The 14,738-nt window shown below is 46.3% G+C and overlaps 1 protein-coding gene across 1 annotated transcript in view; it reads left to right on the top strand.

Moving 5' to 3' along the window:
- Positions 1-14,738, top strand: part of LOC149980722 (tetratricopeptide repeat protein 39B-like) — a 48,968-nt gene that overhangs the window by 7,401 nt on the left and 26,829 nt on the right. The window contains exons 2-5 of the mRNA XM_090183326.1: positions 3,677-3,711; positions 12,734-12,838; positions 12,941-13,072; positions 13,160-13,236. Of these exons, the coding sequence (XP_090039452.1) occupies positions 3,677-3,711; positions 12,734-12,838; positions 12,941-13,072; positions 13,160-13,236 (349 nt within the window). The remainder of the gene's footprint in view (positions 1-3,676; positions 3,712-12,733; positions 12,839-12,940; positions 13,073-13,159; positions 13,237-14,738) is intronic.

The following is a 14,738-nucleotide window of genomic DNA, read 5'->3' as shown; positions in this document are numbered from 1 at the left end:
GTGTTCTATGGTCTGGGTGGGGTGGTCCTCTATGGTCTGAGTGGGGTCCTCTATGGTCTCGGTGGGGTCCTCTATGTGTAGGGGTGGGGGGGGGGGGGGTCTCGCTGGTCTGAGCAGGGTGTCTATTGCTCTGTTTCTCCTGTGTGAGTTGCTGGGGTTGCTGTTGAGGGTGATGTCCTTCAGGGTCCTGGCAGGGTTGTGATTGCTGCCTTGTATAGGTGGACCTGGTCATAGAGGCTGTTCAAGTCCAGGGTGGAGTGGTGGGCACTACTGCCTTGTATAGGTGGACCTGGTCATAGAGGCTGTTCAAGTCCAGGGTGGAATGGTGCGCACTACTGCCTTGTAGAGGTGGACCTGGTCATAGAGGCTGTTCAAGTCCAGGGTGGAGTGGTGGGCACTACTGCCTTGTAGAGGTGGACCTGGTCATAGAGGCTGTTCAAGTCCAGGGTGGAGTGGTGGGCACTACTGCCTTGTAGAGGTGGACCTGGTCATAGAGGCTGTTCAAGTCCAGGGTGGAGTGGTGGGCACTACTGCCTTGTAGAGGTGGACCTGGTCATAGAGGCTGTTCAAGTCCAGGGTGGACCTGGTCATAGAGGCTGTTCAAGTCCAGGGTGGAGTGGTGGGCACTACTGCCTTGTAGAGGTGGACCTGGTCATAGAAGCTGTTCAGGTCCAGGGTGGAGTGGTGGGCCAGGAAAACATTTGGGTTTTGAGGCACAGTCACGGGAAATACCTGCATTTACCCGCTGTATGGTAGCAGCGTGGAAGTTTTTTCATGGTATTAAGGTGGAGAAAACCACTTGTGCGTTGGGGAAAGTAGAAGAAGCCTTTTCAATCACTCCCTTCAGTGCTGTGGCCACCCTTTCCTGCTGTGTTCTCAGGTTATTTGTGCCTGTGTGTATTATCATGTGGCTGGGTGAACCTAGTTGGTTCTCAGACAGAAGGTCTAGGGCGCGCTGGGTGTTTGGACACCAGAGTTTAGACACACTGTGTTTGGGAAAAAGGGTTTTCTCTTGTATATATTTCCCATTTGAGTCCATAAGGAGAACAACCTTTGTCTTGTGTATGTCCTCAGTGGGTGTGGGGGGGTTGTCAGGAAGGCTATCAGGGTGGCTGACAGGGCGGGTGCTCAGGGAGGGTTAGATCCCCTTGGTGTTTGGGGTTTTTCATTTGTCTGTTCTGTTGTGGTGTCGACACTGGTCGGGGTCTGGGTTGGACTGTTCTGCTGTGGTGTCGACACTATGGTCAGGGTCTGGTGTGGACTGTTCTGCTGTGATGTCGACTCTATGGTCTGGGTTGGACTGTTCTGCTGTGATGTCGACACTATGGTCTGGGTTGGACTGTTCTGCTGTGGTGTCGACACTATGGTCGGGGTCTGGGTTGGACTGTTCTGCTGTGGTGTCGGGAGGTGAGGTGGGCTGTTCTGCTGGCTTCTCTGCGGGGGTGGCCAGCTCTCTAATGGGTTGTTCTCTGTCACACGCCATCCCCCTCAACCTCTCATCCAGCAGTCTGATCCTCTCCTCAAGTGTTCTGTTCTTCTCCTGCTCCTGCTCTTTCTCCTGTTGAAGTTGTCTCACCACAGTCCAGAGTGCAGATATGTCTCTGTCCACCTCCAGCTCTCCGGGTCTGGTTAAGGGGGTGTTGTTGTGCTGGACTGTTGTCTGGGTCTGTGCTGACTGAAGTGTAATCACCTGCTGTTCCAGCTCTACCTGCCTTACTTCCAGCTGGGTGAATTTATCCTTCATTTCAGTGAGCGAGTAGTACTCTCTGCTGGGAGGTTGACTTTACGTTTGGGGTTGCTCGTCTTTGGGGTTGTTTCATGAAAAGGTCTGACTCGCTCGGGATGTGGGAGTCTTCACCAAGAGAGAGCTTCTCCTGCTGCGCTCCCACTTTAATTAGGTGAAAATCCAGCTGAAACTGTTTGTCGTTGCCCTGTACCATTACTGTTCCTGACTTGTACAGGTTGACATTGGCTGAGTCAGTCCTCGTTGTCTAACATCCCGAGTTTCCACCCCTCGTTAACAACCCCTCTCTTAACAATGGGGTAGTGTGCTAATATAGCACTGTGCCAGGGGATGGTTTGTGTGGAAGATGAGGTTACTGATGTTCCCATTTAAAAAAAATAATAGTCAGCAAAAAGTATCTCTTGATTTTCCATAAGCAGTCTTCTTTTTGTACTATTTTCGTGCCTTCTCATTTTTTACATCCAGGGGGTACTTTATTGTAATGACCTCTGAACAACGGGAGGTCACTGTTCCAGCTGGCACTATACTGCCTGCTATCACTGCTCCAGCTGGCACTATACTGCCTACTATCACTGCTCCAGCTGGGACTGTACTGTCTGCTATCACTGCTCCAGCTGGCACCGTACTGTCTGCTATCACTGCTCCAGCTGGGACTGTACTGTCTGCTATCACTGTTCCAGCTGGCACCACACTGTCTGATATCACTGCTCCAGCTGGCACTATACTGCCTACTATCACTGCTCCAGCTGGGACTGTACTGTCTGCTATCACTGTTCCAGCTGGCACCACACTGTCTGATATCACTGCTCCAGCTGGCACTATACTGCCTACTATCACTGCTCCAGCTGGCACTATACTGCCTACTATCACTGCTCCAGCTGGCACTATACTGCCTGCTATCACTGTTCCAGCTGGCACCCTACTGTCTGCTATCACTGCTCTAGCTGGCACCCTACTGTCTGCTATCACTGCTCCAGCTGGCACCGTACTGTCTGCTATCACTGCTCCAGCTGGGACTGTACTGTCTGCTATCACTGTTCCAGCTGGCACCACACTGTCTGATATCACTGCTCCAGCTGGCACTATACTGCCTACTATCACTGCTCCAGCTGGCACTATACTGCCTACTATCACTGCTCCAGCTGGCACTATACTGCCTGCTATCACTGTTCCAGCTGGCACCCTACTGTCTGCTATCACTGCTCCAGCTGGCACCCTACTGTCTGCTATCACTGCTCCAGCTGGCACCGTACTGTCTGCTATCACTGCTCCAGCTGGCACCGCACTGTCTGCTATCACTGCTCCAGCTGGCACCGCACTGTCTGCTATCACTGCTCCAGCTGGCACCGCACTGTCTGCTATCACTGCTCCAGCTGGCACCGTACTGTCTGCTATCACTGCTCCAGCTGGCACCATACTGTCTGCTATCACTGCTCCAGCTGGCACCATACTGTCTGCTATCACTGCTCCAGCTGGCATCGTACTGTCTGCTATCACTGCTCCAGCTGGCACCACACTGTCTGCTATCACTGCTCCAGCTGGCACCATACTGTCTAGTATCACTGTTCCAGCTGGCACCACACTGTCTGCTATCACTGCTCCAGGTGGCACCACACTGTCTGCTATCACTGTTCCAGCTGGCACCACACTGTCTGCTATCACTGCTCCAGCTGGCACCATACTGTCTGCTATCACTGTTCCAGTTGGCACCCTACTGTCTGCTATCACTGTTCCAGCTGGCACCACACTGTCTGCTATCACTGCTCCAGCTGGCACCACACTGTCTGCTATCACTGTTCCAGCTGGCACCATACTGTCTGCTATCACTGTTCCAGCTGGCACCGTATTGTCTGCTATCACTGCTCCAGCTGGCACCGTACTGTCTGTGTTTCTGTGGGTGTAATGTAACTTGTCTGTTTTTGTGTTTTGCAGGATTGTTTTGAAGATGCCTACGATCGGATACCCGTGTAAGTATTTTAGAGGGCTTGAGGTTCCACCCCCCACACACCACTGTTCATTTAGTCACCACCCTATTGTTCCTGACGAAAACTAATGACGTTAATGAGACGCCCTGAAAAACACGAATGACGTTAAACGAGACGCCCTGAAAAACACGAATTACGTTTACGAGACGCCCTGAAAAACACGAATGACGTTTACGAGACGCCCTGAAAAACCCGAATGACGTTTACGAGACTCCCTGAAAAACAGGAATGACGTTAACGAAACGAGACGCCCTGAAAAACAGGAATGACGTTAACGAGACGCCCTGAAAAACAGGAATGACGTTAACGAGACGCCCTGAAAAACACTAATGACGTTAACAAGACGCCCTGAAAAACACTAATGACGTTAACGAGACGCCCTGAAAAACACTAATGACGTTAACGAGACGCCCTGAAAAACACTAATGACGTTAACGAGACGCCCTGAAAAAGACTAATGACGTTAACGAAACGAGACGACCTGAAAAACACGAATGACGTTAACGAAACGAGACGACCTGAAAAACACTAATGACGTTTACGAGACGAGACGACCTGAAAAACACGAATGACGTTAACGAGACGCCCTGAAAAACACTAATGACGTTAACGAGACGCCCTGAAAAACACTAATGACGTTAACGAGACGCCCTAAAAAACACTAATGACATTAACGAAACGAGACGCCCTGAAAAACACGAATGACGTTAACGAAACGAGACGACCTGAAAAACACGAATGACGTTAACGAGACGCCCTGAAAAACACGAATGACGTTAACTAGACGCCCTGAAAAACACGAATGACGTTAACGAGACGCACTGAAAAACACGAATGACGTTAACGAAACGCACTGAAAAACACGAATGACGTTAACGAGACGACCTGAAAAACACGAATGACGTTAACGAGACGCCCTGAAAAACACGAATGACGTTAACTAGACGCCCTGAAAAACACGAATGACGTTAACGAAACGAGACGACCTGAAAAACACGAATGACGTTAACGAGACGCCCTGAAAAACACGAATGACGTTAACGAAACGAGACGACCTGAAAAACACTAATGACGTTAACGAGACGCCCTGAAAAACACTAATGACGTTAACGAGACGCCCTGAAAAACACGAATGACGTTAACTAGACGCCCTGAAAAACACGAATGACGTTAACGAGACGCACTGAAAAACACGAATGACGTTAACGAAACGCACTGAAAAACACGAATGACGTTAACGAGACGACCTGAAAAACACGAATGACGTTAACGAGACGCCCTGAAAAACACGAATGACGTTAACTAGACGCCCTGAAAAACACGAATGACGTTAACGAGACGCCCTGAAAAACACGAATGACGTTAACGAGACGCCCTAAAAAACACTAATGACATTAACGAAACGAGACGCCCTGAAAAACACGAATGACGTTAACGAAACGAGACGACCTGAAAAACACGAATGACGTTAACGAGACGCCCTGAAAAACACGAATGACGTTAACGAAACGAGACGACCTGAAAAACACTAATGACGTTAACGAGACGCCCTGAAAAACACTAATGACGTTAACGAGACGCCCTGAAAAACACGAATGACGTTAACTAGACGCCCTGAAAAACACGAATGACGTTAACGAGACGCACTGAAAAACACGAATGACGTTAACGAAACGCACTGAAAAACACGAATGACGTTAACGAGACGACCTGAAAAACACGAATGACGTTAACGAGACACCCTGAAAAACACGAATGACGTTAACTAGACGCCCTGAAAAACACGAATGACGTTAACGAGACGCCCTGAAAAACACGAATGACGTTAACGAGACGCCCTAAAAAACACGAATGACATTAACGAAACGAGACGCCCTGAAAAACACGAATGACGTTAACGAAACGAGACGACCTGAAAAACACGAATGACGTTAACGAGACGCCCTGAAAAACACGAATGACGTTAACGAAACGAGACGACCTGAAAAACACTAATGACGTTAACGAGACGCCCTGAAAAACACTAATGACGTTAACGAGACGCCCTGAAAAACACGAATGACGTTAACTAGACGCCCTGAAAAACACGAATGACGTTAACGAGACGCACTGAAAAACACGAATGACGTTAACGAGACGCACTGAAAAACACGAATGACGTTAACGAGACGACCTGAAAAACACGAATGACGTTAACGAGACGCCCTGAAAAACACGAATGACATTAACTAGACGCCCTGAAAAACACGAATGACGTCAACGAGACGCCCTGAAAAACACGAATGACGTTAACGAGACGCCCTGAAAAACACGAATGACGTTAACGAGACGCCCTGAAAAACACGAATGACGTTAACGAGACGCCCTGAAAAACACGAATGACGTTAACTAGACGCCCTGAAAAACACGAATGACGTTAACTAGACGCCCTGAAAAACACGAATGACGTTAACTAGATGCCCTGAAAAACACGAATGACGTTAACTAGACGCCCTGAAAAACACGAATGACGTGAACGAGACGCACTGAAAAACACGAATGACGTTAACGAAACGCCCTGAAAAACACGAATGACGTTAACGAGAGGCCCTGAAAAACACGAATTAAGTTTTAATTTGACATGAAACTCATTTTCATCCGTTTTGTCCAATCAGAAGCATGCATGGCTTAGCAGAATATTTAATGCAATCCTCTCATTGGTCGATAACATCATTCAGTTGCGCAGGCTGCTTGAGCTGAGCCGGCTCCCGGGTGCTCGCTTCAATCACTCGTCTCTGTTTTGAACTGACACTTCAGTTTTAACTCAATTAGTTTCTATCTTTGATAATCTGTTGTGTGGTACTGCAAATGACTGTCGTATCATTGTTAATTGTCATCCTTGATGATGTAGATCACATCACTAGGGGGCAAGACATTCAAAACAACCTTTTATAATTGTCTTCAAAAGTGCAACAGCAAACATACACTGAGTGTACAAAACATTAAGAACACCTGCTCTTTCAATTACATACTGTAGACTGACCAGGTGAATCCAGGTGAAAGCTATTGATCCCTTATTGATGTCACCTGTTAAACCCACTTCAAATCAGTGAAGATGAAGTGGGAGGAGACATGTAGATGACGTGGGAGGAGACATGTAGATGAAGTGGGAGGAGACATGTAGATGAAGTGGGAGGAGACGGGGTTTAAAGAAGGATTGAGACATGGATTGTGTATATGTGCCATTCAGAGGGTGAATGGGCAAGACACAATATTTAAATGCCTTTTAAATGGGGTTTGGTAGTAGGTACCAGGAGCACCAGTTTGTGTCAAGAACTGCAACGCTGCTGGTGTTTTTCACACGCGCAACTCAATAGTAGGAAGGTGTTCTTAATGTTTTGTACACTCAGTGTACATACAGTGGGGCAAAAAAGTATTTAATCAGCGACCAATTGTGGAGGAGATTTCTATTTACCTTTATTTAACTAGGCAAGTCAGTTAAGAACAAATTCTTATTTTCAATGACGGCCTACCGGGGAACAGTGGGTTAACTGCCTGTTTAGGGGCAGAACTAGAACTAGAACTAGTACTAGTACTAGGATTTGTACCTTGTCAGCTCGGGGATTTGAACTTGCAACCTTCCGGTTACTAGTCCAACGCTCTAACCACTAGGCTACCCTGCCGCCCCTACGCTCTAACCACTAGGCTACCCTGCTGCCTCTACACTCTAACCACTAGGCCACCCTGCCACCTCTACACTCTTACCCCACCGCCCCAATATGAAAATATAATTAAAATATGAAATGTTTGATACATTTCCTATTAAACAAAACTGTATGAATAAGGCTTGAAATGACATGTTTTCTAAATATAGTATAATCAAATTATAAAATGACTAAAGATTTCACCTTCCTTTATAACTGTAAAATACATATTTGTATGTTTGGTGTTAGAGGAAAATGTGCCTATTTTCTAAAGGTCTCTTGATCAAAATGTCTGCCACCGTCGCTGTGGACGTCACACAGAGCTCTGGCTTCCTGGCTTCCTGGACTCATTAGGAACTCGCCTTTCATCTCAAATTAACCTTGTCCGTCTTTGACAAAACGGAAAGTGTTTTTTGTTTGTTAAAAATCTGTGAATGATTTTAGATTGATTTTAAAGCCAACTATCAAAAAAGTAATCTCTGAATGTGCTATAGTGATTAAACCCCTCTCTCTTGCTGTGCTACGACGTAAGGATGACAGGCACATGCTTTATCAGTACCTCACTATACTATATATACACACTACCCCCACTATACGATATATACACACTACCCCTCTCTCTTGCTGTGCTACAACGTAAGGATGACAGGCCCGTGGTTTATCAGTATATATATATACACACTACCCCCACTATACTATATATACACACTACCCCCACTATACTATATATACACACTACCCCACTATACTATATATACACACTACCCCCACTATACTATATATACACACTACCCCCACTATACTATATATACACACTACCCCTCTCTCTTGCTGTGCTACAACGTAAGGATGACAGGCCCGTGGTTTATCAGTATATATATATACACATTACCCCCACTATACTATATATACACACTACCCCCACTATACTATATATACACACTACCCCTCTCTCTTGCTGTGCTACAACGTAAGGATGACAGGCCCGTGGTTTATCAGTATATATATATACACACTACCCCACTATACTATATATACACACTACCCCACTATACTATATATACACACTACCCCACTATAATATATATACACACTACCCCACTATACTATATATACACACTACCCCACTATACTATATATACACACTACCCCCACTATAGTATATATACACACTACCCCACTATACTATATATACACACTACCCCACTATACTATACATACACACTACCCCACTATACTATATATACACACTAACCCACTATACTATACATACACACTACCCCACTATACTATATATACACACTACCCCACTATACTATATATACACACTACCCCCACTATACTATATATACACACTACCCCCACTATACTATATATACACACTACCCCACTATACTATATATACACACTACCCCACTATACTATATATACACACTACCCCACTATACTATATATACACACTACCCCCACTATACTATATATACACACTACCCCACTATACTATATATACACACTACCCCCACTATACTATATATACACACTACCCCCACTATACTATATATACACACTACCCCTCTATACTATATATACACACTACCCCCACTATACTATATATACACACTACCCCCACTATACTATATATACACACTACCCCCACTATACTATATATACACACTACCCCACTATACTATATATACACACTACCCCCACTATACTATATATACACACTACCCCACTATACTATATATACACACTACCCCACTATACTATATATACACACTACCCCCACTATACTATATATACACACTACCCCCACTATACTATATATACAAAAGTATATGGACAACTCTTCAAATGAGTGGATTTGGCTATTTCAGCCACACCTGTTGCTGACAGGTGTATAAAATCGAGCACACAGCCATGCAATCTCCATAGACAAACATCGGTAGTAGAATGACCTTCCTGAAGAGCTCAGTGACTTTCAACGTGGCACTGTCTTAGGATGCCTCCTTTCCAACAAGTCAGTTTGCCCTGCTAGAGCTGCCCCGGTCAACTGTAAGTGCTGTTATCGTGAAGTGGAAACGTCTAGGAGCAACAACGGCTCTGCCACGAAGTGGTAGGCACAAAAAGCTCACAGAACGGGACCGCAGAGTGCTGAAGCGTATAAATATCGTCTGTCCTCGGTTGCAACACTCACTACCGAGTTCCAAACTGCCTCTGGAAGCAACGTCAACACAATAACTGTTAGTCGGGAGCTTCATGAAATGGGTTTCCATGGCCGAGCAGCCGCACACAAGCCTAACATTACCATGTGCAATGCCAAGCATCGAGTGGTGTAAAGCTCGCTGCCATTGGACTCTGGAATAGTGGAAACACGTTCTCCTGGAGTGATGAATCACATTTCACCTTCTGGCAGTCTGACAGACGAATCTGGGTTTTTGCAGATTCCAGTAGAACGCTACCTGCCCCAATGCATAGTGCCAAACGTAAAGTTTGGTGGAGGAGGAATAATGGTCTGGGGCTGTTTTTCATGGTTCGGGCCCCTTAGTTCCAGTGAAGGGAAATCTTAGTGCTACAGCATAGAATGACATTCTAGATGATTCCAGGTTCGTGGCAGGTCCTTTCCTGTTTCAGCATGACAATGCCCCCGGGTACAAAGCGAGGTCCATACAGAAATGGTTTGTTGAGATCGGTGTGGAAGAACTTGACTGGCCTGCACAGAGCCCTGACCTCAACCCCATCGAACACCTTTGGGATGAATTGGAACACCGACTGTGAGCCAGGCCTTAATCGCCCATCATCAGTGCCCGACCTCACTAATGCTCTTGTGGCTGAATGGAAGCAAGTCCCTGCAGAAATGTTCCAACATCTAGTGTAAAACCTCCCTAGAAGAGTGGAGGCTGTTATAGCAGCAAAGGGGGGAACCAACTCTATATTAATACCCATGATTTTGTAATGAGATGTTCGACGAGTGTCCACATACTTTTGATCACGTGTATTTCCATTCAGCTCCAGCTGTTACACACTCCTCTCCCATTTCTATATGTTGTTCTGTTTCCTCCCTTCTCTTTCTGTGGATGCATATTAGACGTGTGTGTGTGTGTGTGTGTGTGTGTGTGTGTGTGTGTGTGTGTGTGTGAGATTAGCTGTGCTCTAGCTGTAAACAACAGTCACCATCCATCACAGATGCAGCAATATCCCTCTCTCTTTTTTCCATCCTCGCCCTTTCTAGTTTTTACTGCCCTCCCACCCTCTGTCTCTCTCTCCCGCTCTCTTTCTACTTGCTCTCTCTCTCTCTCTCTTTCTACGTGCTCTCTCTCTCTCTCTTCCCTCCCACCCCACTCTCTTTCTGTCTCATCTCTCTCTCTCCCCCCCCCCTCCTCTCCCCCGGTCTCTCTCTGTTATTTTTAACTATTTGTCCTCTGAGATGGGGGATCTGCTAAGCTAGGACTGCTTGAGAGAGGGAGGGGAGAGAGGGGGAGGGGGAGAGACAGAGGGAGGGGAGAGAGATAACACTGCGTTTAGACTCCTACGTGAAGTAGAATCTCCACAGAATGAATATCAATTTTGTTGGAATGTATCAAAAGTAGTCTAATGGCATCGGGGGATGGGTGCCATTTTTACGGGCTCCTAACCAACTATGCTATTTATTTTTTTTTCACGTTGTTTGTAACTTATTTTGTACATAATGTTGCTGTTACCGTCTCTTATGACCGAAAATAACTTCTGGACTTCTGAACAGCGAACTGGAACAAGGTTATTTTCTTGAATGAGTCGGATGCAAAGGCCCAAATCCCCATAATTTGCATGAAGAAAATACGAAAAAAAGAGGGGCGGAGGTCGGGGTGCCTTGTGAGAATTCGTTGGCGTAAACCTCCACTATCATCCGTATTATTGGCCAGCTAATCACTGGAAAACAAAATGGATGATCTACGATTAACACGTATATCCTCCCAACGGGACATTAAAAACTGTAATGTCTTATTTTTCATCGAGTCGTGGCTGAACGACGACACGGATAATAGCTGGCTGGGTTTTTCGTGCATCGGCAGGACAGAGCAGCTACGTCTGGTAAGACGAGGGGCGGTGGTGTGTGTGTCTCTTAACAGCTGGTGCGCGATGTCTAATATTAAAGAATTATCGAGGTATTGCTCGCCTGAGGTAGAGTACCTTATGATAAGCTGTAGACCACACTATCTACCAAGAGAGTTTTCATCTGTATTATTCATAGCCGTCTATTTACCACCACAGACCGATGCTGGCACTAAGACCACACTCGACGAGCTGTATAAGGCCATAAGCAAAGAAGAAATGCTCATCCAGAGGCAGCGCTCCTAGTGGCCGGGGACTTTAATGCAGGGAAACTTCAATCCGTTTGATCTCTCCAGTATGTCACATGTTAAATGTGCAACCAGAGGGGGAAAAAAACTCTAGACTCCACACACAGAGACTTATATAAAGCTCTCCCTTGTCCATTTGACAAATCTGACCATAATTCTATCCTCATGATTCCTGCTTACAAGCAAAAAACTAAAGTAGGAAGCACCAGCGACTTGCTCAATACAGAAGTGGTCAGATGACGCGGATGCCAAAGCTACAGGACTGTTTTACTCAGTCTGGAATATGTTGCAGGGTTAATTTAATTTATAAATACAAATTTAACCTTTATTTAACTAGGCAAGTCGGTTAAGAACAAATTCTTATTTACAATGACAGCCTACCCCAGCCACACCTGGGCCAATTGGGCACCGCCCTATGGGACTCCCAATCATGGCCAGATGTGATGCAGCCTGGATTTGAAACCAGGTACAGTGACACCTCTTGCACTGAGATGCAGTGTCTTAGACCACTGCGACACTCGGAAGCCCAATGGCTTTAAGGACTACAATGGGGAAATGCAAATTAATTACTTAAAAATCATAGAATGCGATTTCTGGATTTTTGTTTTAGATTCCGTTCTCACAGTTGAAGTGTACCTATGATAACAATTACAGACCTCTACATGCTTTGTAAGTAGGAAAACCTGCAAAATCAGCAGTGTATCAAATACTTGTTCTCCTCACTGTAAATCACCTCAGTCACCGGCTTCACCAATAAGTGCATCGACGATGTCGTCCCCACAGTGACCGTATATATCCCCACCAGAAGCCATGGATTACAGGCAACATTCACATCGAGCTAAAGGCTAGAGCTGCCGGTGTCAAGGCACGGGGACACTAATCCTTTTTATGCTTGCTTCGAGGCAAGCAACACTGAACACTCTCTCTCCTCTCTCTCTGTCTCTCCCTCCCCCCCCCCCCCCCCCCCCCCCCCCCCCCCAGGGCTGGTAAAATGGATTTGAAGACTTCCATAGAAGAGTGTTCTATGGCTCTGAACCTGGTCCTGAACAACAAATTCTCAGAGGCCCTGGACCTCCTCAAACCATGGTACTAACACGTGTCTGTTTGTTGACCTCTGGGATGTTTAACGTATGGACTCTGTGTGTTTTTTGTCATGCTTGGAGACTAAGTTTGATTGGTTGATTCCAGGTGGAAGGACAGTATGTATCACGCTCTGGGCTACAGTTCTATCCTGGTGATGCAGGCTGCCATGACGTTTGAACACAGAGACATACAGACAGCCATGGCCGTCATCAAAGAGGCCTTAACAACCTGCCAGAGGTACACACACACACACACACACACAAACACACACACACACACACACACACAAACTCTCTCTCATGTATCTCCTTTTACTGTTTGTAGGTTCAGGAAGAGAAACTCTGTGGTGGAGTCTATCTCCAGTCTGGTGACCAAACAGTCTAATGACCACCTCAGAGAAGGTGAGTGTTGAACTGACCACCTCAGGCTAGTGTTGAACTGACCACCTCAGACTAGTGTTGAACTGACCACCTCAGACTAGTGTTGAACTGACCACCTCAGACTAGTGTTGAACTGACCACCTCAGACTAGTGTTGAACTGACCACCTCAGACTAGTGTTGAACTGACCACCTCAGACTAGACTAGTGTTGAACTGACCACCTCAGACTAGTGTTGAACTGACCACCTCAGACTAGTGTTGAACTGACCACCTCAGACTAGACTAGTGTTGAACTGACCACCTCAGGCTAGTGTTGAACTGACCACCTCAGACTAGTGTTGAACTGACCACCTCAGACTAGACTAGTGTTGAACTGACCACCTCAGACTAGACTAGTGTTGAACTGACCACCTCAGACTAGACTAGTGTTGAACTGACCACCTCAGACTAGTGTTGAACTGACCACCTCAGGCTAGTGTTGAACTGACCACCTCAGACTAGTGTTGAACTGACCACCTCAGACTAGTGTTGAACTGACCACCTCAGACTAGACTAGTGTTGAACTGACCACCTCAGACTAGTGTTGAACTGACCACCTCAGACTAGTGTTGAACTGACCACCTCAGACTAGTGTTGAACTGACCACCTCAGGCTAGTGTTGAACTGACCACCTCAGACTAGTGTTGAACTGTCCACCTCAGACTAGTGTTGAACTGACCACCTCAGACTAGTGTTGAACTGACCACCTCAGACTAGTGTTGAACTGACTACCTCAGACTAGTGTTGAACTGACCACCTCAGACTAGACTAGTGTTGAACTGACCACCTCAGACTAGTGTTGAACTGACCACCTCAGACTAGTGTTGTCTCCGTTGAACTGTCCACCTCAGACTAGTGTTGAACTGACCACCTCAGACTAGTGTTGGACTGACCACCTCAGACTAGACTAGTGTTGAACTGACCACCTCAGACTAGTGTTGAACTGACCACCTCAGACTAGTGTTGTCTCCGTTGAACTGACCACCTCAGACTAGTGTTGAACTGACCACCTCAGACTAGACTAGTGTTGAACTGACCACCTCAGACTAGTGTTGAACTGACCACCTCAGACCAGTGTTGAACTGACCACCTCAGACTAGTGTTGAACTGACCACCTCAGACTAGTGTTGAACTGACTACCTCAGACTAGTGTTGAACTGACCACCTCAGACTAGTGTTGAACTGACCACCTCAGACTAGTGTTGAACTGACCACCTCAGACTAGTGTTGAACTGACCACCTCAGACTAGACTAGTGTTGAACTGACCACCTCAGACTAGTGTTGAACTGACCACCTCAGACTAGTGTTGTCTCCGTTGAACTGACCACCTCAGACTAGTGTTGAACTGACCACCTCAGACTAGACTAGTGTTGAACTGACCACCTCAGACTAGTGTTGAACTGACCACCTCAGACTAGTGTTGAACTGACCACCTCAGACTAGTGTTGAACTGACCACCTCAGACTAGTGTTGAACTGTCCAC

This window comes from Oncorhynchus mykiss, chromosome 9 (genome assembly GCF_057628025.1).
Source record: "Oncorhynchus mykiss isolate SJ-2025 chromosome 9, ASM5762802v1, whole genome shotgun sequence".
Classification (NCBI taxonomy): Eukaryota; Metazoa; Chordata; class Actinopteri; order Salmoniformes; family Salmonidae; genus Oncorhynchus; species Oncorhynchus mykiss.
The sequence above is the reverse complement of the archived record's forward strand: the minus strand, read 5'-3'. Positions and strand labels throughout refer to the sequence as shown.